General features: G+C 40.4%; 1 protein-coding gene across 3 annotated transcripts in view; it reads left to right on the plus strand.

Moving 5' to 3' along the window:
* Positions 1 to 289: 289 nt before the first annotated feature.
* The window catches only part of mdga1 (MAM domain containing glycosylphosphatidylinositol anchor 1), a 186,264-nt gene continuing 159,270 nt past the window's right edge, over positions 290 to 27,283 (plus strand). For all 3 annotated transcript variants that reach the window (XM_079340221.1, XM_079340222.1, XM_079340223.1), the window contains exons 1-2: positions 290 to 892; positions 2,153 to 2,242. In XM_079340221.1, coding sequence (XP_079196347.1) covers positions 2,176 to 2,242 — 67 coding nt within the window. In that variant the 5' untranslated portion in view covers positions 290 to 892; positions 2,153 to 2,175. The remainder of the gene's footprint in view (positions 893 to 2,152; positions 2,243 to 27,283) is intronic.

The following is a 27,283-nucleotide window of genomic DNA, read 5'->3' on the forward strand; positions in this document are numbered from 1 at the left end:
AGCTGGCGAACTCCACCAAAGACTACAAAAAATAAATAAATAAAATATAAAATAATAAACGCCGACAAAGACATCCTGTGGCCCCTAACACATTGATATTTCATGGTGCATTTGGAGAAAAGGAGAGGGCAGAGATGTTCTGACAACCTGTTCGGTGTGGATCTATGAGGCACGAGCGCATCTATGTGTAAGCCTCTGTCCTTCCCCTTCTCTCTCCCTCTCTTTCTCTCTCCCTCTCTTTCTCTTCACAGACAGGGGCGGTCGTTCTCAGTCAGCGCACATATTCCACTTGGCCAGCATCACTTGGAGTCCACAGACACAGCGCTGATTGAAGGAGCTGAGGGGAGCTCATTTTCAGAGCGCGTGATTGTGTTACAGGGGCTTCACTTTATTTAGACTGTCACCGGTCAGATAGAGCGAGAAAGAGAGAGAGGGGAAGAGAGGGACAGACAGTAAAAAAGCATCTCTACACGCCTTTTAAAAGTAGACAGTACAAACGAGAAGAAACGGGGTGCATAAGATTTTCGGCAAACTGACCTTGCTTGAGTGTAATGGAAATTGTATTTTACTCCCAGGAGTAAGGACTCTCTTGTGGATCCGAGCGGCATTTTTTCCCCGTGCGTAAAATAAAAGTTTAACAGCAAGGAGATCATTGGAGAGGAGTGGAGGCTCAGCAAACTCTCAATTACTCTCCGGGATTGTTGTAAAGCTCTTATCGGACGCCCACTGGAGGAGAATATATAACTTTTGAGGACATTTTTTTTTTGGAGAGATACGGACGGAGGCGGGTTGGGTTAACAGAGAGCGGAGTGATCCTCTTCACTGAGCTGAGAGGAGTGCGCGCTGCGCCGGGTAGCAGACTGACCCAAAGGACGGCAACCTCGGAGACAAGGTAGATCCGCTGCAGAGATTCCGTACCTGTTCCCAGACATCACTTTTTTTCAAAACAGTCATGTTCACCATGTCTGTGAGGATTAATTTTCAGGATGCAATATGAGTTTCGCGAACCAAAAACACAGAAATACTATTTCATTTAATTCCTTTCTTCATCAGAAAAATAACCCCACTCGGGCTCTGATGTGCTTGACCGGTGTAATTCGTCTGTTTGGTCTACATTCCCGCCCTCCTGTAATGAGCATCACCTCTTTTAGGACCATTTTACTACACGTCAGTTTAAACAAGTGTCATGCAGCGCATCCTGACATTTAATGCAGCGTGTTAACTCTCGTGCTCCATATAATAAAACTTTCATCACAGCGAGCTGTAGAATACAAGCTGACAATACAGCCGGCTTACAGTCATTATTGAAATGTGAGGGCCAGTCGGCGGAGGAAATCCTCATGTTCTGTCAGAGGAGTCACGTCAGAGGGTTCATTAGCTCCTGACTCCTCAAGCTTTTAACATTTTCAAAGGTCTTCACAGGTTATAAAAAGTGCAGAGAAATAACACCAACCTATATGCCGAGATATAGCCTACATTCAAAAATGTCCCTACAGATACAAAAAAATGACACGGGATTTTTTTTTTTTTTTTACGGGATGATTTCACCCTCAGTAACACTGATAGTTGTTCTATTGATCTGAATCAAACAGAGGTGTGTGTGGGTTTAGGTGTGTGGGATCTTAAGAGCATGACCCTACTTGTTGTAACTAATCCTCCACAAATTCTGCTTTGTAATCCTTTGATTTCTCCTGTCCTTACCACACCTTCATAACAGCCCCCCCCCCCCCCCCCAGCTCATCACCCACCCTCATCACCCCCTTGAGTAAGGAGAGGGATGATGAAGAGTTTAGTCACGCTAAACTGTAGACAATCCTGTCAATCTCCAATTTCCAGCACACACACACACACACACACAGATGGACATGTAAACTTTCTTTAATCCACCAATTTTGATTCAATTACACATCCTCTAAGTTGAGTCAAATGATGTTGTCTATGGCAGTTGCGGCCAAATTGCTTTGTAATATTATTTCTGGGGTTTAGGAGGGTAAAGGGGACATTTCTGAGCATGAGAAAAACAATTGAATGAGCCGCTTCTTCCTTTTTGACAACAATCACTCAGCTGTCGCCTCTTGTTTTTCACACAGATTTACAGGCTGCGTCCTTCTCTGTCTTCACCCCTCTCTGTGTTACTGTGTTTGTTCCCCAGGTTATGAAGGAACTGAGCTGAACATGGAGCTTTTCTGGATTTTGTTATTTTCTAGTGTCTGTCCTCTTGCCTGGGGCCAAGGAGTTTACGGTAAGACTCCACTTTTTTTTTTTTTTTTTTTTTACAAATGTAGTCCCATTATTACATTAATGCATGCATAATCAGTGCAGCCTTACTGAGCTCAGTTGCAGCAGGAGAAATGTTAATTTGTTTAATTATGAGCCCATAACTTTAATTAAGGGCTTCTCCTTGCCACATATTGTCTGCCTTTTCAGTGCGACGATCAAATGGGAGGCAATGTAATAACTGGCGTTTAAACTACTGCACGAACAGCTTCAGGGAGATCGACAGCAAATTAACTTGAAAGGGAGATATTACTTCTAAGAAGTCACAGGAGGCGGCTGGGAAAACATCCAGCAATGTGGCGGAGGGGAAACCCACCTACTGTAAATCCAATGTAATTCCTTTTTTAGGTTGATATAAATCTTCATGGTCAATTTTCATTAAGCCCATGGATTAGTTCTTAATTACGCAAAGTGTAATCAAACTCAGAATTATTCTGGAAGTATTATGGTTATTGCGGAAGGGAGGTCAGAGTTTGGCCAGTAACTTAAACACGCACACACACACACACACACACACTGGTGAAACCTGGCAGATGTCTCATCGAAGACGCTCGTCCTGATTCGGGTTGAACTGCACAGTAACTTTGTGGTTTTTAAGGATGAGGCGTGGATCTATCCCCTCTTAAAAGTCTTCTCACTGTACTTCAGAGGCTCAGTTTCTTCTGCAGCAGACGCCTGTTGGCCAAAGATACATCCTCCTCCTGCTGTCCCTTCGGGCAAGTCAAACACACAAAATGATCTGTCAGCTCTGATACTTAGATTTTGATGTTTTAAGGCATGTGGCAGCCATTGAAAACAAGTTCTGTTTAGTCATAGTAGCATGGAGTGCTGTTGTCATAAGCAATCCCACAGACAGCTGTCACACAGTGACATACCGACAATCTATCATTCACTGAAGTATGTAGATCCATGTAGTCTCATACTGCAGCTGGCTTGTCACTCTTATTGTAAATTACGACCGATTTTACGTGGATAATTTTCATGTTGGATTTCTTGGCATCCATACATTTACAGTTTTTAATGACCAATTTGCACATTTTCAAACATTATAAAGATGCTTTGATTAACAAAATGCAAGATTTCTCGTCCTGTTCTTAAGAACCTGTGTGTTTCTGTGACCTATAGCAGCAGACAGTGTAGTGTCACAGTGTTGTAACAGGACTGGGTGAGATCTCAAGAGATCGATTGTTTCTGTTTAAGAACAAAAAAAAAAAAAGGCTTTGGCTCAAATGTGAAAAATGGCAGACTAACGATTCAAAGAATGTCTGAGTTTTCACATTTTCTTATCTGAAATAAATCTTTACCTGCAGGTGTTGCTTTACCTGCTTTGATCCTTTGCAGAAAATATACTTCACATAAGGACTTTCATGTTGTCCAGATTTTGAAGTATTCTCAATGCCAGCAATCATTTCATAAAAATGTTTGCCTATCTTTTTCACCAGTTGTGTCCTCATGCACAAACCCCTCTGATCTAGTTACGCTGTCCTGCAGAAGGCTCACATTTACAGTTTGCCCTTGTGCATTCTTGTCCTCGTTTATTTTTCTCCATAATAAAAGTATGAAACAGTTTTGGACTCTCTATGGTGTGATACGCCGATTGTCATGAAGAATGTGCACATCCGTGCCTCATGGGCTCTGTCACAAATATGCAGTGGGTTGAGCGAGAAAGGTACGCATTCAGTGCCAGCAGCGGGGACTGCAGTGATATTTAGTTGTTTTTCCCCACAGTGTTATAGGTTATTTTTCTTATGTGCAACAGCTGCCTTTCAGTCGCTGCTAAGGGAACACAAGTCCCAAAGCTTTGTGGAAATCATACTGCCAAGCTTTTCGCAGGCCCCTAGATTCCCAGATGGCTTCTGTGGGGGTGTTTATCTGCTGTGTGTACCTATGTTGCAACTTTTCCACGTAGGTAAATAAGCAGTAAAAAGAGTAATTCAATAAGAACAAATTGTTTCACAATTTTCACAATTGCTGTAAACAGAATGGGGTATGGGGCGGTTTGGAGGAGAGCCAACGAGTTTGGCTGGCTTGCTAGTTCGCTGCATATGCAGAAATGCAGAAAATGGCTTGCTTCTCTTTGGAATTGTTTAGCACTTGCTCTAGCAGACAGATGCGACTCACTGTCCGTCGGGAGCCAAACAGTGTAAGCGTGCCTGATTGATGTCAGCACTTTGGATGGCTGTGAGGTTCATTTACTGTAGCCTTCTCAGGGGTGTGTTTGGATACGTGCACTTTTGTCAGCTAACGCCTGTGAGTTCGTGCGTGCAGGTGTTTGTGCTCGAGTATGCCAGTGTGAGTTCATGTGCTGAATGCATGCACGAATAGGAGCTGTGTGTGTGTGTGTGTGTGTGTGTGTGTGTCTGTGAACCTGTGAGACTTTGCGAGAGTGTGTGTTTGAGTGGGACGTGTTTGTGCAGCAGACACACACTTTCCTTACAATTGCAACAGTTTGCTGGCTCAGCAGGGACATGTGGATCAGTCAGTTTCTCTTGTAACAGTGTAGTATTGATTGTACTTCTGTGAATTCTGATAGGCTGTCAGAAATCTCATAACACCTGTCCATCAAATAGAAATTGGACGGACACGTGTGCCCAGAAAAGCAATGCTGTTTTCAAAAGAGAAAGGAGAAGCTGCACAACATGTTCCCCCCCATTAGGATTAGGGATAACAAATGTTTAAGGTATTTTTTGTCCATACCTATCCTTTTCTCTTCTTTCCTATTATCTTAAGATTTTTTTAAAACTGCAATTACCAGCGTGGTGTGTCACTCAAACAAAACAAAACAAAAACCCTCCTACCCTCAACATAAGGATTAGTTAAGATCAGAAAACTTTCAGACTGTCTTGCAGGATTTGACTCCTCATCTGAAGGCCACAGTGAGGACACCACTCCTGACAAAGTGAACCAGGAAAAACTGTCTCCCCATCAGTGGTGGTGCCACATCACATCAAACTCTGTGAAGTAACAGAGTTCGCATGGGGCACCAAATTATTGATTGCTCGACAAACTCACACGAAACCATTAGCAGGAATGATAGATGGAATCCAAACTTCATTAGACTGCAATATGATGCATCATTTTGTACTTGTTAACAGGCAATTTAATGAACTCAAATCAATGATTTAGCTCGACGTTGTTTTTGCTTTGGATTTGAGCAAGGCCCCCTGGCAGCAACAGGAGAAGCAGACTTTGCCACCGGCCTGAGAACAAAGCGCTACAAGAGATTCAGAAAGGGAAAAAGTTTGAAATGCCTTCAAAGTGCACACAATTTTCATCTTTATTTGCAGTCTGTGTTTAGACAAGCACACTAACGTTCCAGCAGCATCTTACTGTAATGTGAAGCTGTACTCGCTGCGGTACTTTAGCTTGCTATGGCACATGGGTGGAGAGCCGGTGACCTAGAAAGAGATCTTTCCAGGTTTCAGTGGCCTGTATGGCCACACGCTCCCCTGTGACTTCAGCTCTCCCTCTTCCCTCATCAGCACTTTTTGTTTGTGTCTCTTTTAAGTGTCTTGCTGCTGCGTTTATTCTGTATGCTGAATACTGGCCTTTTCTAATAAGCATCCATAATTTATGATGGCTCTTCGGCAATGTGGGAGGGGGACAGAGGATGGTGATAGGAAGAGAAGCTTTATTTTAGGGGTTGATGACAATGTCTCACCTCCCCGAATCAGGCACGTACAATCTTCCTCCTCCTCTATACCACTTTGCTTTATTTTTCTGTTCACTGTAATCACAGGTAGGTGTACACACACACGCACACGCGCACACACACACGCATGCACACTCAAGTTCGCATGCACACATGCACAGACGCACACACACCCTTAACCTAATACATTGTGTGGTCACATGAAAGGAATCAGTAATGTCAGCAATAGTTGAATGACCTTTCCTTCTTTATTACACATAATTAAAGTCCTTGGAATTTAATTAAAGTTGCTCAAACTGCGTTTTTTCTGATAGTCCAAATTAAAACTAGTTTGATAGATATAAAGATAGATGTGTCTATGGATAGGTGCCATAAGAAACGGGTCAATATTTGGACAGAGGAATTCCATTATTTGCTGCTAAGGAAGCTTGATTATGGTTAGAGTGCCAGGCGATTAGCAGATCTATTCTCTGCAATGAACAGACAAGAGATAATGGGTTGGCAGGGTTGGAGAGCTGATGAATTTTGGCAAGTGCCTTTATTGGTACGGTATATCAGATTTGCTTTGTTCACCACTGCTATTCAAAATTGAAAATTTAGATGTGAACTATGAGAGGAGAATGGTGGTATCTGTCTGCTTCCCCTCATTGTTTGCTGTCATGCCTTTTTTTTCTTTTCTTTTTTTGTCTGTCTCGACTTGTCTCTTCCAGTCTTTAGGATCTAGTCCCTTCTGCTGAAATTATTTTGCACATGGTGCTGTAATTATTCTCTTCTTGCTTTTTCTTATGTTAACTATGTTCATTGTGCAGCAGTGTGCAGCCTCAATATAAGGTCATATCTTGGCAAAATTCTTTAACACGGTATAGTACAGTAACAAAACCTTCTTATTTTGGTGCTTCCTCAACTCATTCATTGCTACTAATGTCCTTGATCCTCTCCTCTCCTCTCCTCTCCTCTCCTCTCCTCTCCTCTCCTCTCCTTACCTCTCTGTTCTCGTTTCTCTTACCCCTTATGGCTGACTGGATATTAGAGCCTGACAACATTTCTATTAACCCACAGGTCAGCAGCAGTGCCATAGGCCTTTGTCCAAAGTTATACGTTGACTGTGGTTTACACATAGCATTACTACCTGGGGCTAAAGGATAAGAGTGTTAAGACAACGTCCTGGGAGGTCTGATTTATCACCCTACCTCCCACTAGTTACACTCTGAGCCAGAGGTGGGCGCAAAGCAGCAGGTAGTTGTGGGCGGTCTGACAAACTGAGTCCCCTCGTAAGGTAATATATCTCCTTAGAAAACACAGTCTCTCAACCTCTGCTGTAATATATGTTTATTTAATGTATGTTTAGAAGTAAACCCCCTCTGAACAGGAATGGTACAGAACATGTTCAAATACTGATCCAGATGGCCTCTCATAAACTGAAAAAAGGCGGGATGAGGTATTGTATTATAGCTGCTACCAGCAAGATTTAAAGCAAAGAGCTCACTTCAGGTGATGTATCATGTGACCATGGCAAACTACAGAGAATAAAAAAAACAACGTGATGTGGAAGGACTATAGAGTTTTCGAGCTACATTAAATAAGACAGTCAATTTCAGTTATTGGAATTGGGGGAAAAAAAACAAAACTGTTTTTTTTAATAGTTAATCAAACTGTTATGCTTGAAGAACAAAGAGGAAGAGATGAGCAAATATGTCATCCAAAGTTATCTGAAGTTAAGAGAACACGTTGAGATTTATTTGAATAAAATCTATATTTCTTAGACATAATTCAGTTTTTTTCCAACTCAGACATGAAATCTAAGATTGAGGAATGAAATGTTGAGAATGGCTGTAGGCTCCTGCAGCATGTCTGCATATAAAGAGCTCAGGTAATTATTATAATTTTATTTAGTTAATAATTCACTCTCTGGGATGATGATGTTCTTGTTCACACAGATCACATCCACGCTTCAAAACCACACACACGCCAGAGCCCACACACAAATTATACATGCACCTGCAAAGCAGCACGTTTGCTAACATCTCTCACTGCATTTACCTTTAGCTGAACTCAAAGATCACTACCTCACTCTCACCCACTCTCCTCTCTTTTTTTTGCAGGAAGTTAGTCAGAATCATTCACACAAACGCAGTAACAACTAACGGGCCTACACACACGCACACTTACATGTTCGGATGAGATGGTCCGCAGCAGGATGACGTGGTTGCCCTGTGAGTAGGAAAAACTGTCAGAGAGGTTTCACTTTTCTCCTCCGTTCCCCTGTCACTCTGTCAGACATTATCAAGCACCTCTCATTGGCTCTGCTTCAAGAGGGAAAGTATACACGTGTGCATTTGTGCATGATTTTGAGAGCGGAACAAGTTAATATTTAATACACTGTGGTATAGAGGCTGGCTGACAAAGCCGTTGAAGCATAGGTGTGTTTTGTCATGTCTGTTCTTATTTTTTTTTGGCATGCAAGGGCCCTGATCTCGTCTCCTTGAGAGTGAAAGAACAAGGGTCACATTGTGTGTGTGTGTGTTTGTGTGTGTGTGCGTGTGTGTGTGTGTGTGTCTGCATGCATGCGTGGACATGAGAGGGAGGGAGCATTTGGCATCTAACTTATTCATAAAGGCGACAGGACGGTCGCGAACAGCGGTGAAAACATAGCTTACATCAGAGACCGTCTGCCTCCTCCTGCACTTCTCTCACACTGTCACTCCCTTTCTTCTTCACTGTTTCCTCTGTCACCTCCCTGTCCTTTGTCTTCAGCACTTACTTCTTTCTTTAGCCCCATTCTTTAGAAGAAACTTTTTTTTTTTTTTTGGATGGTTAGCGAAGTTCAATTTGGAAAATCAAACAGTGCCACGGTGTCTTTTATGTGACAACCGCTGGGGGGGCTTCAAAGTTGGAACTATTGAAAACTTACTGGCAGCTACTTTAAAATCCACTCATCGTGTTTGAAGACTTACAGAGTAATCGTATTGTTTTCAGTTAGTATGAATTTCTTCTCTCCTAAAAGTTCAACAACACCGTTTGTAATTTTGTATTGTAACATCTACCTTATTGAATGAACCAGTCTCAATGCATGTGTGCACTAGAGACCTCTAGGTTTCCACAGTTACTCACTGAAACAGAACTGTAATTCAAATACTAAAGCATTCAAGGCTTAATTCAGGTAGCAGACACCACTAGTTCCAAAAAAATGTACAAACAAATTTTTCATAAAACTAGGTAACTATTGGGTTTAATGCATAAGAGAACAAGGGGTTTGCACAATTAAATTACGGTCTCCAGTACCTCTTGACAATGCTGATCTCTTGGCATCAGCATACTGTGCCAGTCTTTACAGCAGGTGTGAGTCTCCTCAGGGAGCTTTAAAATATGTGTTATATTTTCTCGGCTCACACTGAGCAAATGGTGGGGTTTCATAGCCTGCAGTGTGCGGAGTGCTATACATACAGGCAGCCTTTCTCACTGCCTGTCACACCTTGAGCACATCCATATATCGATCTGTCACTTCATAAAACCTGCACATATAGCTACAGACGGCCTAGGAAAACCCTATCATACGGATATAGTCAGACCAAAAGTGGAGCAGGAAGCACACACTCTGCTGGAACTGCACTTTTTAAGGCCGATCCTCCCACATGTGTTTTACTTTTCCCTGTGGTGTGCGCTGAACCACCCGAACAACGACGACAACAACAACAACCTCGAGAGCAGTAGTTGATTGTGTCCAACTAAACTTTCTGACAGCAGGAAGGGATCAACACTGGAAATCTATTTGCTGCTCCTACACACGTTTGGCCTCAATAATTCAGCGATGCGTGCTGCTCAGAGATCTAACCCTCACCCTCTTAACTTCACGTACACTCTGATACTCCCTCCACTCGCCCTCACCAGCACCCCCCTCCTTTCCCTCACTCACGACGCCTTTGGTGAAAAATTCTGACGCCTTAAATGTTTGAAATTTCAGCTTGCTGCTCCCACACCTTCACTTTTTTTCCCCCATGTATCTCAGCTGCCTCAGAGGAGTTGGGGTATAATCTACCGGATATGTTAAAAAGTCTCCATGTTGACGGTGTAGCAATTTACCAGCCACGCGTCCTTATTCCTCTCCATTTCTTCCTCCTTCTTCCTATCCTTGCCCATCCTCAAAACTTGTACCTGTCAAGAAAGATGTTTCTGTCATCTTTCTCTCTTTCACTGATCCTGTTTTCCTTCCCATTCTACACTACACCTGCCCTTTCATTGAAAAAAAGGGACAAAATGTACAAATTCTTTGCTTCACAGCCTCATCCACAAAATAATTCTCCCCTTCATCCAAACCCTTTCAACATTTTTACTCTCCTCCACACTTTTCTTCTTCCTCTCTCCCTCCTCTCCTCACCCTCCTTCCTTTTCTTTCTTACCAACATCTCTCTCCTCCAAAGCCCTGTCATCTTCTTGCTATCATCCCCCGATTCAGAGGCATGAATCCACCCACCTCTCCACTTTACTGCATATATAGGACATAGCCACTCTGTCATTGAGAGCTGCAGACAGGTTTTGGGAAGTTGGGTGGAGGGCTGACACTGGGGAGCAAGCAGACAGGCGAGCTGTGCAGCTAAGTCAGGAAAAGGAGGCCACAGGGAAAGGTGCATGTTGAGGAAAGGGTGGTTTGATTTTTTTTTTTTTTCTTAGGATGACACCCCATACCCAGCACAAAAAGTTCAAACAGTCATCCAGTCATCGAAAACCCTCCTGCCATCCACATGAGTTCATTTGAGTCTATTAGTCCTTTGTTGTTTCCTTTTTGTTGTTGTTGCTAAGATTGTTTTCAAAATGCTCATTAAGATGGGACTTTTTTTCTTGCATTATTATAAGTGATCTGACATTTTATACAACCACTCAGTTTTTTATATGTAGTTGGAAGTATTTTTTCTTCGATTTAAATATCTTTGACATGTCTTTTACATCTCCAGAGAGAGCTGAGGGATTTCTGATAAACTGCCTTGAATGATGTCATATGAGTCAGCGTTGTAAAAGTCAATTAGCATAGTTGGTTCTACGAGCTACTTAGCAGCTACTCGCATAACACACTCGAAATATATGTTTATGTATATAAGTAAATGTATTGATTTACTGATCTAGACATTTTGAAATAGAAAAGGTGCCATGACAAAGCTGATTAACAACTGGGTAATTATAGTGCATGTCATTTGTGATTCCCAAAAACCAAACCCTTAGGTGTATATTTTTCTTTACAGTAGTCATTCCTGTTATGTAATTTATTATGGCTACTTCAGAAACATGACTTCTTATTTTGGTGAAGAACACTCACAGGGTTACTTGGTGTTGTGAATCAGAAGATGGGAATCACACACAATTTGTTGGCCTAATTTGTTGCATTTTTTCTCCACCAAATAATGCCACATTTTGGCATATAGAAGAGCTGTTCAAACCGCAATCTTGTGAGTTGGATTAGGTCCCAGTTAAACATTTTTAACGTGTTAAAAAAAGATTGTGTTACTGTAGTTAGCATGTTTTAAATTTATATTAGGTTTGAATTGGCCCCCCAGGGACAAATAAAGTTTTTTGAATTAAATTGAATGTGGAAACCTGTTCTTCGAGGAGAGAGCTTCTATGTTCAGGTGTCTAAATTAGAATATCATCTCGAAGTCAATCATTAGGAGGCCTGAGGCTCAGATAGGACACGTTGTACCAAAAAATTAAATCATTTCCTTAGACATCTGTCATTTGAGGAGGTGATGCTCTTCAGCAAGTTAATGTGGCAGGTAGATGATTTCACACTTTTCTCCAAAGAAACCAGAGACACTCAGCATGTTCTGATGCGTCATCTGACCCGATGACTTCGCAGCAGTAAAGCAGACAGACGCAACAGGAGGTCCTCTGAGCAGCACAGATGTACTTGAAATATGGATATTAGAGAATTTGAGGTGGTATGTGAAGAAAGTTAAATCGTCATTTTTGTCGTGAAATTGAATTGACATATCAACATAATAAAAGAGAGTACCTTATTTAGTTGTGAGCAGTCATTTCAATGCAAAGCTGATGAAATCTGTTTGAATTGTTACATCCAATAGAGTAGATCTGGCTTACCAGGAAGAGAAAAAGCACATGTGGCAGAGAGAGAGCTCATATTAAAAAAGGAAGAGAAACAGTGAGAGTGACATTGGAAAGGGCAGGGCCAGATACAGAGCAGCTAAAAGAAGAAAGGTTTCCCTAGAGACAGAGAGCGAGACCGACAAGGGGCCCGGAAAATGAGAAAGAAAGAAGAGGAATGACTCAGTGTGAGAGAGCAAGAGAGAGTGAAACAAGGGAATGACCCAAACTTTTTTTTTTTTTTGCCAGGGCTCAAATCGTGTTGAAAACGTTTGCTTCAGGGTATTTTAACATTTGGTTTCCTTTATGAATCACTCTGTTCAGGTACAAGAGAACATCTATCAAAATCACAGTGACTCACACAGCTTGTTGCAATCTTTGAAGTTCTGGCAATGAAACACATCTGTTTAATCTATTTAAAAAGACACAATTTCACAAAGTTCTGTTTGCAAAGGTCTCCTTCATTTTCAACGACAGTTATTCACTTAAATATAATATAACAATGTGCGCTAACAGCCATTTGTAAGACCTTTTGTGTTTAGAAAACATCTTTGGACTTTGAACATTGACTCACGATAAATGGTCTTTTTGATTTAGCTCTTATTTTAGCCATAGAGATTTTTGTTACAAGCTTTATTTAGCAACCGGTTAGCCTGATACAAATGTATTTTCAAGTTTGTCACTGTTCAAAGTACTTTCTTTTTCACATATGTAGACCAAAGTGCAGCCTGTCGTCCAATAAGGTGAATCAGGCCGATGGAATATTAAATTCATTGGTTTCATCTGACCAAACAAACCAGGCTAAGGATTAAACCATACACGGTATAAAACATGGACATATTCTTAGTGACATCACCCATTTAGTCTCTGAAGCCCAATGATGGTGGTCACCAAATTGGAAATTCCGTCTACTATTTACTTTTTTATCTAGATCAAGTTGAGGCGGAGCCTAAACTTCCTGGCAAAAGCAACATTGCGCTGCTTGTCAGTCACATTAGTTACTAAATTACGACAGAAAATTGGTGTATTTGTAAAGAAACAGAAGGAACATCCCTCTACGGTGTAGAAAATGGATAATTGAAGCCATGTCATTATTGACATGTTTATCATCCTGCCCTCAGATTCATCACTGGTGACAAAATATTACATATACATTACAAAGTGTAGTGTAAATGTCTCTGTTTGCAAGATGAATAAAGGATTATTTTATCTTATCATATTTTAAAGTTGGTTGGCCTTCTCTAACAGTCAGACATGACAGACATTAGCAGGTCTTTATTTATAAAGCACTTTTGGTCAATCTGCTACATACATCACTTCACTATTAACCTGGGCTGATAGTCAGTATCTGACCAGATCAAGTGACTGGCTGATGTTACTCCATGAGTTAACACTAACATTGGGAATACAACCTTTACCTATTGTGCTGCACACACCTGGAACACAAAACAAAACACACTGAAACTTAATACAATGGATAGCATAGGTCAATTTAAAAACATGAAAACAAAAAACTGTGCTCACGAGTGTAAATGCTATTCACTGTAGTTGTCTACTTTGCTGCTTATTATTTTTAACTGAATTGAATTGAAATGAATGAACTCTGCCACGCCCCTAATTATAAATGTATGAATAACTCTTAACAACTAACTAAAATTCAAACGTACGAGTTATAAAATAATTCAACCATGCTAAAGTCTTAAACAATAAAAATTTGAGCTTTTCATTCAAAAGTATTTTCAGCCCACCTCAAGCGGACACTCGTGGAAATGTGATTTGAAGCACTTCTGCCTCAGCTTCATTTTTCAACATTGTAGGGTGCTGCTGTGATTACACTCATCACCTGCTTCAAACTTTGTAGACGTGATGAACCACTGTCTGTCTGAAATATGCTGCAGAGACTGAACTTTTTACATTTCGTTTAAGTTTGTGATGGATTCACAGCAATCGGAAGGCACATTTTTCTGTGACAGGTGTATATATGCTACTGTTTTCTTTATCAGACTAACCATCCTCATCTCCACCTCGCTTCACGGGAAGTCTTTCTCAATATGTTCTCTGATCGAACAGAATTTCTCTTCCTGCTTCCATTACTTTCTCGCCTTTCAGGATGAAATGAGAGACTACAGAAATCTACCACTTCGAACAATTTTTTATTAAACTTTTTTTTTTTGTTTTTCAACATCATGATTACTCACAACAGGCTGCTGCTTCTCGTCTGCTGTTTTTCTTACACCTTAATCCTGTCTCCCTATTCAAAGTCTTAATCCATTTCGACTTCATTCTTCATTCCTCCTTGTTTTTAATCTTTCTTCTTCGCCCTCTCTATTCTCGCCTGCAGCGCCCTTCAATGCAAACACAACCTGTTCTGGGGGGAAGTGAATAATTGAAGCCACCGCTGCCATTCCCTCTGTGCAGAAGTGGGCCGCAGAGGAAGGCAGAAAGGATGGGAGGATAAGTTTTTAAGGGCAAAGACAGAAGAAGTTCAGGGTGCAAATGATTAGATATGTTGTTTTGTTAACATTCCTACATTGTTTAGAACGTTTATTTTGAGGCCGTGAAATGAACTAGGTCATCTTTGCATACTTGTGTTCATATGGATTCATGTGATTATAAAGCATTCGAGAATTATGCTAAAGGTGCTCCTCATATTCAAAAATATCGTTGTCTAGAAACTTGATTTGAGAAAGTTAAGTTGGAAGAGTTGTCTTTGAAGGTTTTACAGTTTCTGTCAGTCTGATTCTGACAGTGTTTCTGTCAGTTTCTTTTATTGTTGATATCTTCTCTGTCTCTTTCTCTCCCTCCTCCTCCCTCTGTTGAGCAGACTCTCTTTATCTTGATCTCTTTCTTGTCTTAAATTCATGCCAACGTTGTCCATATTTCTACAGTGTCTTGGAAAGTTCTGGTGAAACAAATCTTGCAAAACAAATTTGACACAATTACTATCTGCACCAGGCAATCAAGTTTGGAAAAAAGAATGACTTCTTAGCCCGTTAAGATTGCAACTAATTAAAATCCAAGCTGTTGCTTTGGTTGCAGGAGTATAGAGGATACTCATGAAGTAAATTAGAAAACACTATACTTACATAAACACTTCATTAATCTGCTAGCTCCTGTTTCTTTTCTTGATCTTTAGTAATAGTTGCAATTAACCCTTGTGTGGTGTTCAGGTCTGTGGGACCCGTTTTCATTTTTTATTAAAAGAAAAATGATACATTAATTAATGATTAATTTTTCAAACTGAGACTCACTGACTTTGGCTCATTTTCTGTGAAGAACATATATCAGAATACATATTTAATGACCACACACCATACACCCCCCCCTACACATTTCTATTACATATAAGATGTCCGGGTCCACTGGACCCGGGGCTAATAGAAGTGTGGGTACACAGAACATCAGAGGGTCAAATGTGCGAGACAAGGAGAGCAGACAGTGTTGACAAACAATGTTGCAACCTTGTGTGGGAACTGCAGGTGCAGAAACACAAAAGAAGCAGACCTGCAAACCTGCAAAGTGTGGTATAAAGATCTGGGCTGCCTGTGATGCCACTTCCTCATATGCTTGGAACTTACAAGTCTACACAGGGAAACCTGATGGAGGAGCCCCCGAGAAAAACCAAGGAATGAGAGTTGTCCTCGACATGTCTCAGGGACTCAATGGACACAACATCACATGCGACAATTTTTTTTACCTCGCATTAAAAGCCACAAAATGCAACGGGTCCATCAGACCCACAAACACTGGCTGAGTAACAACAATATGAACATTACACAAGGGTTAAATCAACTTCACCTAAGAAAACTCTTGAAATTTGTTCAAACACTTCAGTGCACAACAAAAAGCTCAAATAGAAACACAAGATCAAAATAGGAACCCCTCCGTTGTTTCTTATTACTGCAAGAAAACAGTGATATAAAAGATTCAAAATATTCTCCTCCTCCACTGAAACCAGTTTTCTGTGTAACTATGCCTTTTGACTCACATTTTGACACCACTGTGGCTCCATCAGTCCAAATGGACAATGACAGAATCAACACATCAGGAAAACCTAGAACAGGTGTTCACTTGTCATTGCATAAGTGGTTGAAAAGGACTACTAAGCTTTTGATAAGAAATACTAGGTCATGGCCATTTTGAAAATCTACCCTCCAATGTTCGGCATCATGAACACAGGAAAAAAATGGTAATATACCTCTCGACAAAGTAGTAATTTTCTAATCTTTTAACCTAAATAGAAGGTTTCATTAGTCTCCAGAGTCTTACCAATGCTGCAGAGCCACGGTTTGCCTTTGCATAATATCGAGCAATAGAAATAGAATAGATAAGATTGTTACTAATGAATACATTCCAGCCCTATATCTCAACACATTTGTACTCTTTTTGAACTTCCAAAGCTAGTTGAACCGAAGACAGAATTAATTTAGCCTAAACATTGTTTGATAAGCAATAAAAAAACAGTGAAAGTCACTGGCCTGATGTTGGTGTGCACTCCCCATGTGTGAAGGTCGTGGTCCTCCAGGAGGACGCCCTGGATTCAGCTCTGACCTGTCGCTCCTTTCTCACATGTTATTCCCCACGGCCTCTCTTTCCGATTTCTGACTCTATCCATTGTCCTGTCGCTAAAATAAAGTTTTAGAAACCAAAAAAATAAACCTTTAAAAAAAAAAAAAACAATATCAACTTCATTAGAGTAAAATGTAATACAGTAGAAGTTTAAAATTACACTTCGAAATAACACACCCGTTTTACATGCTTGTTTTGTTACACTAAAAAAGCACACAGAGAATTCCTCTCCCTTGAGAGACACTGAATGAATTCTGTGATGTGTAGCGAGAGGATTTCATGCACTTTCATCTTCCTTTAAGATGCCCACTTCTCTAATTGCTGCTTTTTGTTTGGCAGTGACAGCTTTGAATCCATGCCCAGGAAAATATGTTTTTTATTGGTGCCAAATTGAATTGAAAATTGTTGATGCAATATAAATGTGCCTCACCATGATATCGGCTCCCAGCCAGAGTGTTGAGGAATGTACTCTGGCTGGGTTTTAGAGCAGATCTCACCTCTTCAAATGTCTGCAAGCATCTGAGGTTAACTTCAAAGTTTAGGCGTTGTCCTTGAGCTTGACAAGTGATTCTAAATTAACTCTTCAAATATCTGGCAAACATTTAATTAAGTGTATTGAGTTTGTCCTTGTATAGACCCGAAATGATGTTTGTTGAATGGAACATTTCTTTGGCAGATTAATGTTACCTTATGTTAATAGATTAGAATAACTCAGGAGAAGTGAGGTTGGTAGGTCTGTTGAGGGCTGATTTAAACTTGTATTTTATCTTCCTGTCATTTATTTATTTATTGTGTTTGTGTGTCTGTGTGTGTGTGTGTGTGTGTGTGTTTGTGTGTGTGTGTGTGTGTGTGTGTGTGTGTGTGTGTTTGTGTGTGTGTGTTTGTGTGTGTGTGTGTGTGTTTGTGTGTGTTTGTGTGTCTGTGTGTGTGTGTGTGTGTGTGTGTGTGTGTGTGTGTGTGTTTGTGTGTGTTTGTGTGTGTGTGTGTGTGTGTGTGTGTGTGTTTGTGTGTGTGTGTGTGTGTGTGTGTGTGTGTGTGTGTGTGTGTGTGTGTTTGTGTGTGTGTTTGTGTGTGTGTGTGTGTGTTTGTGTGTCTGTGTGTGTGTGTTTGTGTGTGTTTGTGTGTCTGTGTGTGTTTGTGTGTGTGTGTGTGTTTGTGTGTGTTTGTGTGTCTGTGTGTGTTTGTGTGTCTGTGTGTGTTTGTGTGTGTTTGTGTGTCTGTGTTTGTTTGTGTGTGTGTGTGTGTGTGTGTGTGTGTGTGTGTGTTTGTGTGTGTTTGTGTGTCTGTGTGTGTGTGTGTGTGTGTGTGTGTGTGTGTGTGTGTGTGTGTGTGTGTGTTTGTGTGTGTTTGTGTGTCTGTGTGTGTGTGTGTGTGTGTGTGTGTGTGTGTGTGTGTGTGTGTGTGTTTGTGTGTGTGTGTGCGCGCATGTGCGTGTTTGGTGGGTGAAGATCGACTTCAGTAAGTGAAGGTAACTTAAAGCAGAGACAGAGCATGCTCATCCTCTTGTTTGTGGCTTTGTATTAGGAATATCATTTTCCACTTCTTGTCCTCGGTCTTTAACCTTCACTCCTCTGTTCTTATTCTCTGCTGCTGTCCATTAAAATCTCCTCACTTTTAAAGGAACTCACACTCTTTCCATCGTCGATTTCCATCTGACCTTGAAACGATGAGCCATCTACAGATTCAGAAGCATTGCGCTGTATACATTTATTTTTCGTAATTTGTTGTGCAGATAGATGTAGATTTGACTCTGCAGAGCAAACAGCATGAAGAGAGTGAAGGGCGAAGGCTATAAGCAGCTTTGAGGTGTTTGAGGCCTGTTACTCCAACAACTTCTGCAGCTATCTGCAATATCTGGAAAACTAATGCTTCAAGGCATGTTAAAGTTTGTTATCACTTTAATATTTTTGTGAGACCTCTCACCCAGTGCGGCGGTGAAACACTTCCACAGATCAAACGGCATCAGTGGCGTATTCCGTTGGGTAAAGTGCATTTCTCTTCGAGAGACAACGTTCACAATGTGAACAAAGCCATGGACAACTTGGGAAAGTGTGGATCGCTTTACATACATGCTCATAGTCAATGAGGGTTAACTGTTACGTGTGTGTTCAGCATGAGCCTGACTCGCGGGCTGTCGGCATTTCCCAACTTTTCCTGTAGGCTGAGGGCTTAATTACCGTACTGTAGCTAGTAGAAGTGCAGACTCTACAAAGTGATATTACCGTACAGCTATACACATACTGCTTGTTTGTATACTTCGCTTAACACGTTACAAATCATCATGCAGGAAGACAGTTCAACCCTTTTTTTTGGGAAACCCCCCCAAAACAGACTGTCTTGTTGATGCAACTGAAATTGCAGATTTTAGGGTGTATGTTTTTTGTTTTGTTTTCATCTTTCATATTTTGAAAGCCTGATGCTGTCTTCTGAGTCCCAGTCCCATCCTTACAGTGAGAGAACTATTAATTTAAAATGGCTTGGATTGGAATTCGGTATCTGAGGCCTTTTTAGACGAGAATAATTTAAAGGTTTATTGACACCGGAGCTCTGATTAATGTTATATGCAGCCGCCGGCTGATACATGCTGATGCTGCCGGCTGATACATGCTATGAACACAACGAGAAGAAATGTCAAAAACTCAATGCAGCGTTTCAATCAAAAACATTGTTCAAAGATTACCTTGTTTTCCTGTGACACTGGTGTTTTGTGAGTGATTTGTGAGACTATCTTGTTGATTGTTTCGACAGCATTGACACTTCATCGGCACCTTCATGCATGCGTGTGTAATTGTTAAAGGCAGCTGCAACCAACAACTTAACTGCTGTCAATCTCTGTGATTACGATGGTAGTACTAGTCATCTTGAAAAGCCACTGGCCTAGAGGGCCCAGCAGGGGTTGACTTAATTTGACCTCATGTCAACCCCTGCGGAAACACTCTGGCACCATGACATCTCTAGACCTGAGAACTTAAAATGCTAATTCATCTAATTTCTCCATTTCAGACGGAAATAAAAATAGAACTGTCGACCAAATTCTTCACTTTTGCGGCTGTGGTCATGGTTACTAGATTTGTTATCAGAATTCAATATGCTCAAACAACACTGTTCACTTTTCTTCCCTCAGTGACATTGGCCTGAAATAAAAGAGAGAATATGAGGGCTGATAAAAACCACTGCGGCTGAATAGAAAACCGAAAGCCCTTGAATGAAACTCACAGTAAATTGTCTTTGAGGGTGGATTTTCCTTTCCTGCCTCCTCACACTGCTCAGAGTTATGCTGGGACAAATGTAAAGCCACCCACAGGAGAAGGCCAGTGATATCTTTACACAGGGGAACTGATCACAGAGCAACCATTATCAGAAGCTGCAGGAGGTGACAAGGTCAGGGAGGGGTGTGCTGTCTGCTCAACTGGCTGTCTGAAACACAAACACTTACTGTCCTTAACTGAGGGACTTGTTTTTCTATAACACATCACTAAAAAGAAATATAAAAACTGGAGATTTAAAAAAAATATATATATAATCCAAGTTTGAAATGACAGCCACAAACTTTCCAGAGAATATTCTCAATTCTTAGTAAAGTATGTGTGTGACAAAAAGCTTTATTGATCTCTGTTAGCTTTATTTCTCTCCATTAGCAATTTATTTTTTTTAATTTATTTTTTTTAAATATAAATGTTCCCATTATTTTTCAATGAAATGATTTTTAAAATGATGCCTCTTACTCAAGAGGGGTCTCAGTTATAAAACTGTAGAAAATCCAGACTCATAGTGAACATACGCACAAAACCTAAAAATGTCATGTGCCAAAATTATTCAGGTTAAAAAAAACCCAACCCACATCTGGAACGTTCCCTTTAAATGCATAGCAGTGAGCCAGCAGGTCAATGGTCTTCTAACAGTGAATCATTGCAACAGAGAAATGGAGGTGCTTGTAAATGAAGTGGAGGTTAGCTAGCACATGTTTGTTTGTTTGTTTGTTTGTTTGAACAGTAGAGTCACAAATGTTACTGCTGCTTTCACTTTGTCCTTCAGGAGTGTGAAAACATCCATCATGCACCATCACTTACACGTTTAAGTGTTCGTATGTTTAAGGACCAAAACTGATTTCTTTATTATGCCAGAGTTCTAACATCACATAGTTCTATCACTCTAGGACAACAATTAGTCGATTATTTTAGTTGAGTTGAGTCTTTTCTTGTGATGCTACTTTCTACAAACACACATTTTATATTTTTTTGTATTTAAATGTGTTCCTAGCGGTATAATATACATAATACATATATTATACATGTCATATTATGGAAGTATACGCAAGGATTTAAATGATCGGTATCAGTATTTAAAAAATACAACAGAGTGTATCTGTTAGACTTTCAAATCAAAATACAAATGGGCATCAATTCAACTTGTCACCATCGGCATCACCCATTTCTCTACCCACCAACAATGTGTGTACCCATGGTTCAGTGTCGGTGTACTGGTGTGCACACTTGCCCAACATGTTTGTTTATAGATCAGCATCATGTGAGAAGCAGCGTACGTTCTTGAATAAGGTGCTTTTTAATTGATTATAGTGAGCACCAGACACACACACACACACACACACACACACACACACACACACACACACACACACACACACACCAACAACAAAAGTTTCACAATTCTCCACAGGACACATTAAATAAAGTGAATATTGAATTAGCTGGGATGCTTCAGCATGAGTGTTTCTTAGAGAATATAGAGCACAGGTCCAAGAGTATTGAGTGAAAGCACGTGGTGCCTTGTGGTCGGCTGTGGTTGTAATAGCCTCATTATTCATCTGTGTGCTGCAGCTTATACACTCAACAGAGCCTGAAGGAGTCAAAGTAGAACCCATTATACACACATACAATACAAGCTCAAAAACACTTTTTTTAGAGCCCACTGTATCATCCACCAACAACATATCACTAAATCGTCCACAAAACTGCAACCACTGATTTTGAAAAGCAACACAACTTCTAATTATCTTTAAAAGTGGGTGCGTGTTTTTTTTAAATTGTTGTGTCAAGATAAAGTTTAAAAGGGATGACAATGTGCTAGACAGTTTTTGGCTGGATAACAAAGTAATGAGCTGAAACTGGCCATAAAGCTGCCAAAAGCCAATAAGAACTGCAGATTAAGGTGATTATTCTCTGTAGGTTGATCCCTACAAATAACCCCCTCTTCATACTTGGCCAAAAATAGGACAATCAAAATATATTTTCATTCAGTTGACATTAAACTCATATACAGTCCCTCTAGGATTTCGCACACTTTTTAGGGGATTGTTGTTTTTGCAAATCAGGCATTTTAGGCTGCACACACACACACACGCACACGCACACACATTCCCACAGAAACAATGCTGATGGGAAGAACTGTATAAAATTTTGAGTTTTGGTGAGGAGCCTTTGTTTGCCTATGATCAGGGGAAATAATATATAACAGCTTCCAGGCTAAAAGTAAGCCTGAGCTTTAATTAATCCATTTGTCAGCTGAGTGATCTCTATGTCTGAAAGTCATAAGCCTCTTGTCTCTGTGACTTTGATATTCACAAGTCTTGTTATTTGCCATGGCAACGTGGGCCGCTGTTACAGCGAGTGTTGGTGGTTCGGCCAAAAGAAAAACTAGGCTGAATAGAGGTGTAAAAAAAAGTAATGTGGAGGCAAAAAGTGTGTGTTGACTCATATAAACAAAACCCTTTGACTCTTATTCTGCTGTCGATAATCAAATTCTTCTAATTGACGTTGCTGATAAACTCTGTTGGTGTAACAGCCTTCATGAATTTGGCCTTGATTGAACTGTGTTTTTCTTCTCACAGTATCTTGACAGAGAAACACCTGACTGGTGCATTCAGTGCAAGTGGAGAGACTAGTGCTGAATTCACACAGCAGAGAGCTTTCCAACGCTGAAAAAGGCGATAATAATAAAGCTGTGTAGCATTAAAGTCCGAAGGGACAAAAAAAAATCTTTAAACACATTACGAAGATTTATTACAGAAGTTGCTAAAAATCTTTGCAAGATGTGGTTCAAAAAGTTGCGATGCATGTTGGGGGGGATGACATCAAAGCAGTGCATCTGTGCTTTGAGTCCATAAAAAAGCTTTTATAAAAGTGTTTCACTGAACTTGAAACATCTTAACACGTGGCATAGAGATTCATGGACAAACATCTATTTAGCTCGGCTGGTAAAGCAAGGAACCCCAGGTACACTGGCAAGGTCCTCAATGCATTGGCGGCAGGTTTGACTCCTCGCCATTGAAGCATGTCTCCTCTACTCTTTTGCCCCCACAACATTTCCTGTATCTCCTTAGCTCTTCAGTCAACTAAGGCCAACATGTATCTTTAAAAGACGCAAGAAAGGTTATGTACATCACTTAAAGCCCACTTAATCAACATTCAACTCTCCTGAAGCATAGCAGCCTTCGTATGGAACTCTACAAAGTCTCATATGATGAATCAGGCCCAACTCAAAAATATTGTTAAAGGAAGAGCCAGAAGGTGCCTGTCAGTTATTGGAAGGAGAGAGAGACACAGGGTCTGTTCTGGTCGCTTACTTCACAGGCCGTACAGCCATCCCTCATTGAATGTTGAGATAAAAATGAGGTGTGTGCTAAAAGGGTCATCATCAGGCAGGTCTGAGTAATGTTGTCTTGATCTGAAGACAATAGGAACCATATTGACTCATGGTTTGTCATGTTGAGAGTAAAATACATCTGATGGGTCATTTGATTTGATGGCGCCTCATTGGGGTCACAACCAATCAACAAGGTTGCAGTATTTGTTGTGCCATGTTTTCTACCTGATCAAAGCCTCACATTGTAACATTGTGCTGAGAGACGGTTATGTACAGTAGGGCAAAACAAGTATTTAGTCAGCCCGCAATTGTGCAAATGCTTCCACTTAAAATGACAACAGATGTCTCTAATTTTCATGATAGGTACACTTCAACTGCGAGAGACAGAATGTGAAAAAAATCGAGGAAAAAACATTGTAGGATTTTTAGGATCTGTAAATTATGGTGGAAAAAAGCATTTGGTCAATAACAAAAGCTTAAATCAATCATTTCTTTTATAACCTTTGTTGGTGGAAGTGATTTAACCAAATGTCCCTACTGCTGAATCTATAAAGCAGACTGGCTGATAGAAGACGGCATAACCCAATTAGGGTTCCGACAGAGAACACTGAGACTTTGTGTAAACTGTAGAACAGACAAGTTTAATGATCTCTGTGCATCCGTTAAATACAGCTCACAACATTCGTCACAAATTCCTTCCAGCTTTACATCCCTCTACACATGGTATGGAGAATCATATCACCTTTATCGCAGACTTTTTGGGGGATTGTTGCGGCCTAAAATGCCTGATTTCAATTGCAATGCATGTTGCGATGTTTTTAGCTGTTTTTTTGCAATTAAATTGCGGCAGGAACCATAAATTGTAAAATAGTTTTTTTCACGTCAACTATTTTCTTGCACACACTTCGATATGATTGAGTGATATTTTAACGTAAGCAGAAAAATTTACTTTGTGAAGTATATTCATCTGCCTCACTCAGTGACTTCTCCCTCTCACATTCACATTCACACACAAACACACACACACACTGTCTTTTTTGTGTGGCCATGCCGAGCTCTTTAATCTTTTCCGAAAGGCGCTGTTGACTTCACGTTTGGTCTTTTCAAAATGTCTGATATTCCCAGTATTTTATATCTTCCTACAGATCGTATCTTGTACCCAGATCGTCTATGCTTTGTGTCTGCTGGGTTAAAAGATTATCAAAAACATCAAACATACAGTAAAAAGTGACGGAGCAGTGTCAGCTACACAGCGGCACTTCGTCAACAAACTGTTGTCATGGAGACAGAACGATTCATCATGATTCATTTGTAGCGCACAAATGCTTGCACACTCTCCTGAGTGCATATAAACAGGGAAGTGAGTTTGGTCCGTGGTCACTAAACTTTGGTGACATAGAGCTTGCTTCTTTTCGCGGGGGAATACTCTGATTGGTGAAAGTTGAGGGGAAAACTATTTTAGATTGTTCAAATTTGCAGAAAAGTTGGCTAGGCCACTCTAGGACTATGAAATGCTTCTTACAGAGCCACTTCTTTGTTGCCTGGGCATTGTGTTTTGGGTCATTGTTATGCTGGAAGACCCAGCCCATGTTTCATCTTAAATGTTCTAATTGATAGAAAAGGTTTTGGCTCAAAATCTTGCGATACGTGGCCCCATTCATTCTTTCCTTAACATGGATCAGTTGTCCTGTCGCCTTTGCAGACAAACAGCCCCAAAGCATGATGTTCTCACAGTAGGTATGGTGTTCTTGGGATGCAACTCAGCATTCTTCTTCCTCCAAACACAACGTTTTAGTTGAGTTTGTACCAAAAAGGTCAATTTTGGTTTCATCTGACCACATGACATTCTCCCAATCCTCTTCTGGATCATCCATGTGCTCTGTGACCACCAAACTGGTGCATGTCTACAATTTTGTTCCTGGTGTCCTTTGACAGCTCTTTGGTCTTGACAATGGTGGAGTTTGGAGTCAGACTGTTTGAGGCATTGCACAGGTGTCTTTTACACCTGAAACAAATTCAAAAAGGTGCCATTGATATAAGTAACTAGTGGAGGACAGAAGCGCTTCTTAAAGAAGAAGTTACAGGTCTGTGAGACACAGAGACCTTGCTTGTTTGTAGGTGACCAAATACTTATTTTCCACCATAATAAACAAATTTAAATTAAAAATTAATAATAATTTTATATTATTCTATAAATATGATTTCCTGGATTTTTTTTCACATTCTGTCACTCACACTTGAAGTGTAACTATGATGAATATGAAGGACCTCTGTCATCCTTTTAAGTGGGAGAATTTGCACAATTGGTGGCTGACTAAATACTTTTTTTGTAGCAGGACACTTCAGTATCATTGAAGAGTTGTTGTTCCAGTGAGGACAGTCTTGTGAGGGCAGTTCTTGAACCTCAGTTAGAATTCAATTGTTTTTGTTGACCAATTTCATTCTGCTGCCTCTCACCCTGGATCCAAAAGATCACAGAAAAAAGGACTTGCTTTTTTCCACAGTCAGTGAACATTTGAGACTCTCGACGAAACCTGATGGTTTTGTCATTGTTGTGCTGACCTTATTCAGTGTAAAGGCAGCTGCAGCAGAGCAGCTCAGCTAATTAACACTCCAAAGGGGACTTAAAGCAGATGCCAAGTGCACTAATAGAAATGAAAGCCATCGGGAAAAAGGAAGGCTCAAGAGGGAGATTGGAACGGATATTTGAAGACGCTGCACATACACCAATGCAAGTCCATTGTGTTTGTGTGTGAACAGATTCAGACCCTGAAACAGATTTGTTTTAGTTGTCTTTGACTTTACAGATCAACTGTTGGTCAATGCCAAATGAACAGAACAAGAACTTTCCAGTACAATTAGAAATTTCAGCCAATTCTCCCTTTTTTCAAAAGAACACAAAAAAATGCATCTGCACCTTGAAAGATAGAAGGATTGTACAGAGATGGACTGACTGCACATCAACAAGTCTAACTGAAGACATTGAATTCATCAAAGTAGTAAAAAAAACATTTTTCTGTTGAACTTACTTGCAGTCTTCGTATTGATTTTCGTTCCTTTATCTTTTACTGTCTCGAGTTTCTAGTGTTGATTTCCATATTTTGTGAAATATTCAGTTTGAATCTCTTTTTGTTGCATCTGCATTGCCACACTGCACCTTATTACTAGATGTTGACAGATTGTTTTTTAATGAGAGAGGCATTAGGCTTCACTGCTGTGTATTTGAATTCTACCTTGACCGGTTTAAATGGCTGCTAAAGGCATGCAACTAATGGACAAGCTAGTTGTAGCCCCGGGCAGTGCTCGAAAGTGCATTTTCTAATGACCATTCATTCACAGAGACAATGACCTCAGTGATGGCCATGTTTTTTCCAGATGAGCTTTGAGAGGAGCTGCCCAAGCAAACGAGCTGATTATGGGACAGTGAGAGAGAGAATATGGAGGTGTAATAACTCTGTAGTCCATGGCACAGTGCCTGTAAGGACTCACGGCAAACTAGATAATATATGCTTGAGTAAGTCGATTGTGCATGCATGTGATTATCTCCCTTTGTGTGTGAATATTTCATCATTTGGTGGCATGTTAAGTACATGTGTGTTTAAAAAGGCACGTGAAGAAGCTCTGGCTGAGGTGTCTGTGCTCTGTGTTTTGTTTCCTAACTTCCTTTCAGAACACCCTCTCTGCTAGCTTAACTTGCCTTTAGCTTCATTTAAAGGCAAAATGAAAGGTTTTTCTGAAATCTTAAAAAATAAGTTTTTTTTAATTTCTTTTTTTTAATTTGACTTTACTGTCATTTAATAGTTCCTAAAGAACATATTTTTTTAAATGAGAGCAGAGAGGTTTTGTGCCATACATTAAAAGTCTCCCTCTTCTTTTTCATTGCCACATCACATCTTCAGTTCCCCACCTTTTCATTCTCTCTGTGTCCGTTTGGTCCCAGCTCAGCCTCATGTTGAAATCTCTTGCAGCATCTTCCCGCCTCCTCTTCCCCACCTGCTTTCACTCCATCTCCTCCCCTTCTCTATGCTCGTAGCTGTTTGTACCTGTAATATTCACTACCAGTCACGAGTAATGCATATTTATTGACTTCAG

The sequence above is a fragment of the Symphodus melops genome, assembly GCF_947650265.1.
Source record: "Symphodus melops genome assembly, chromosome: 3".
NCBI lineage: Eukaryota > Metazoa > Chordata > Actinopteri > Labriformes > Labridae > Symphodus > Symphodus melops.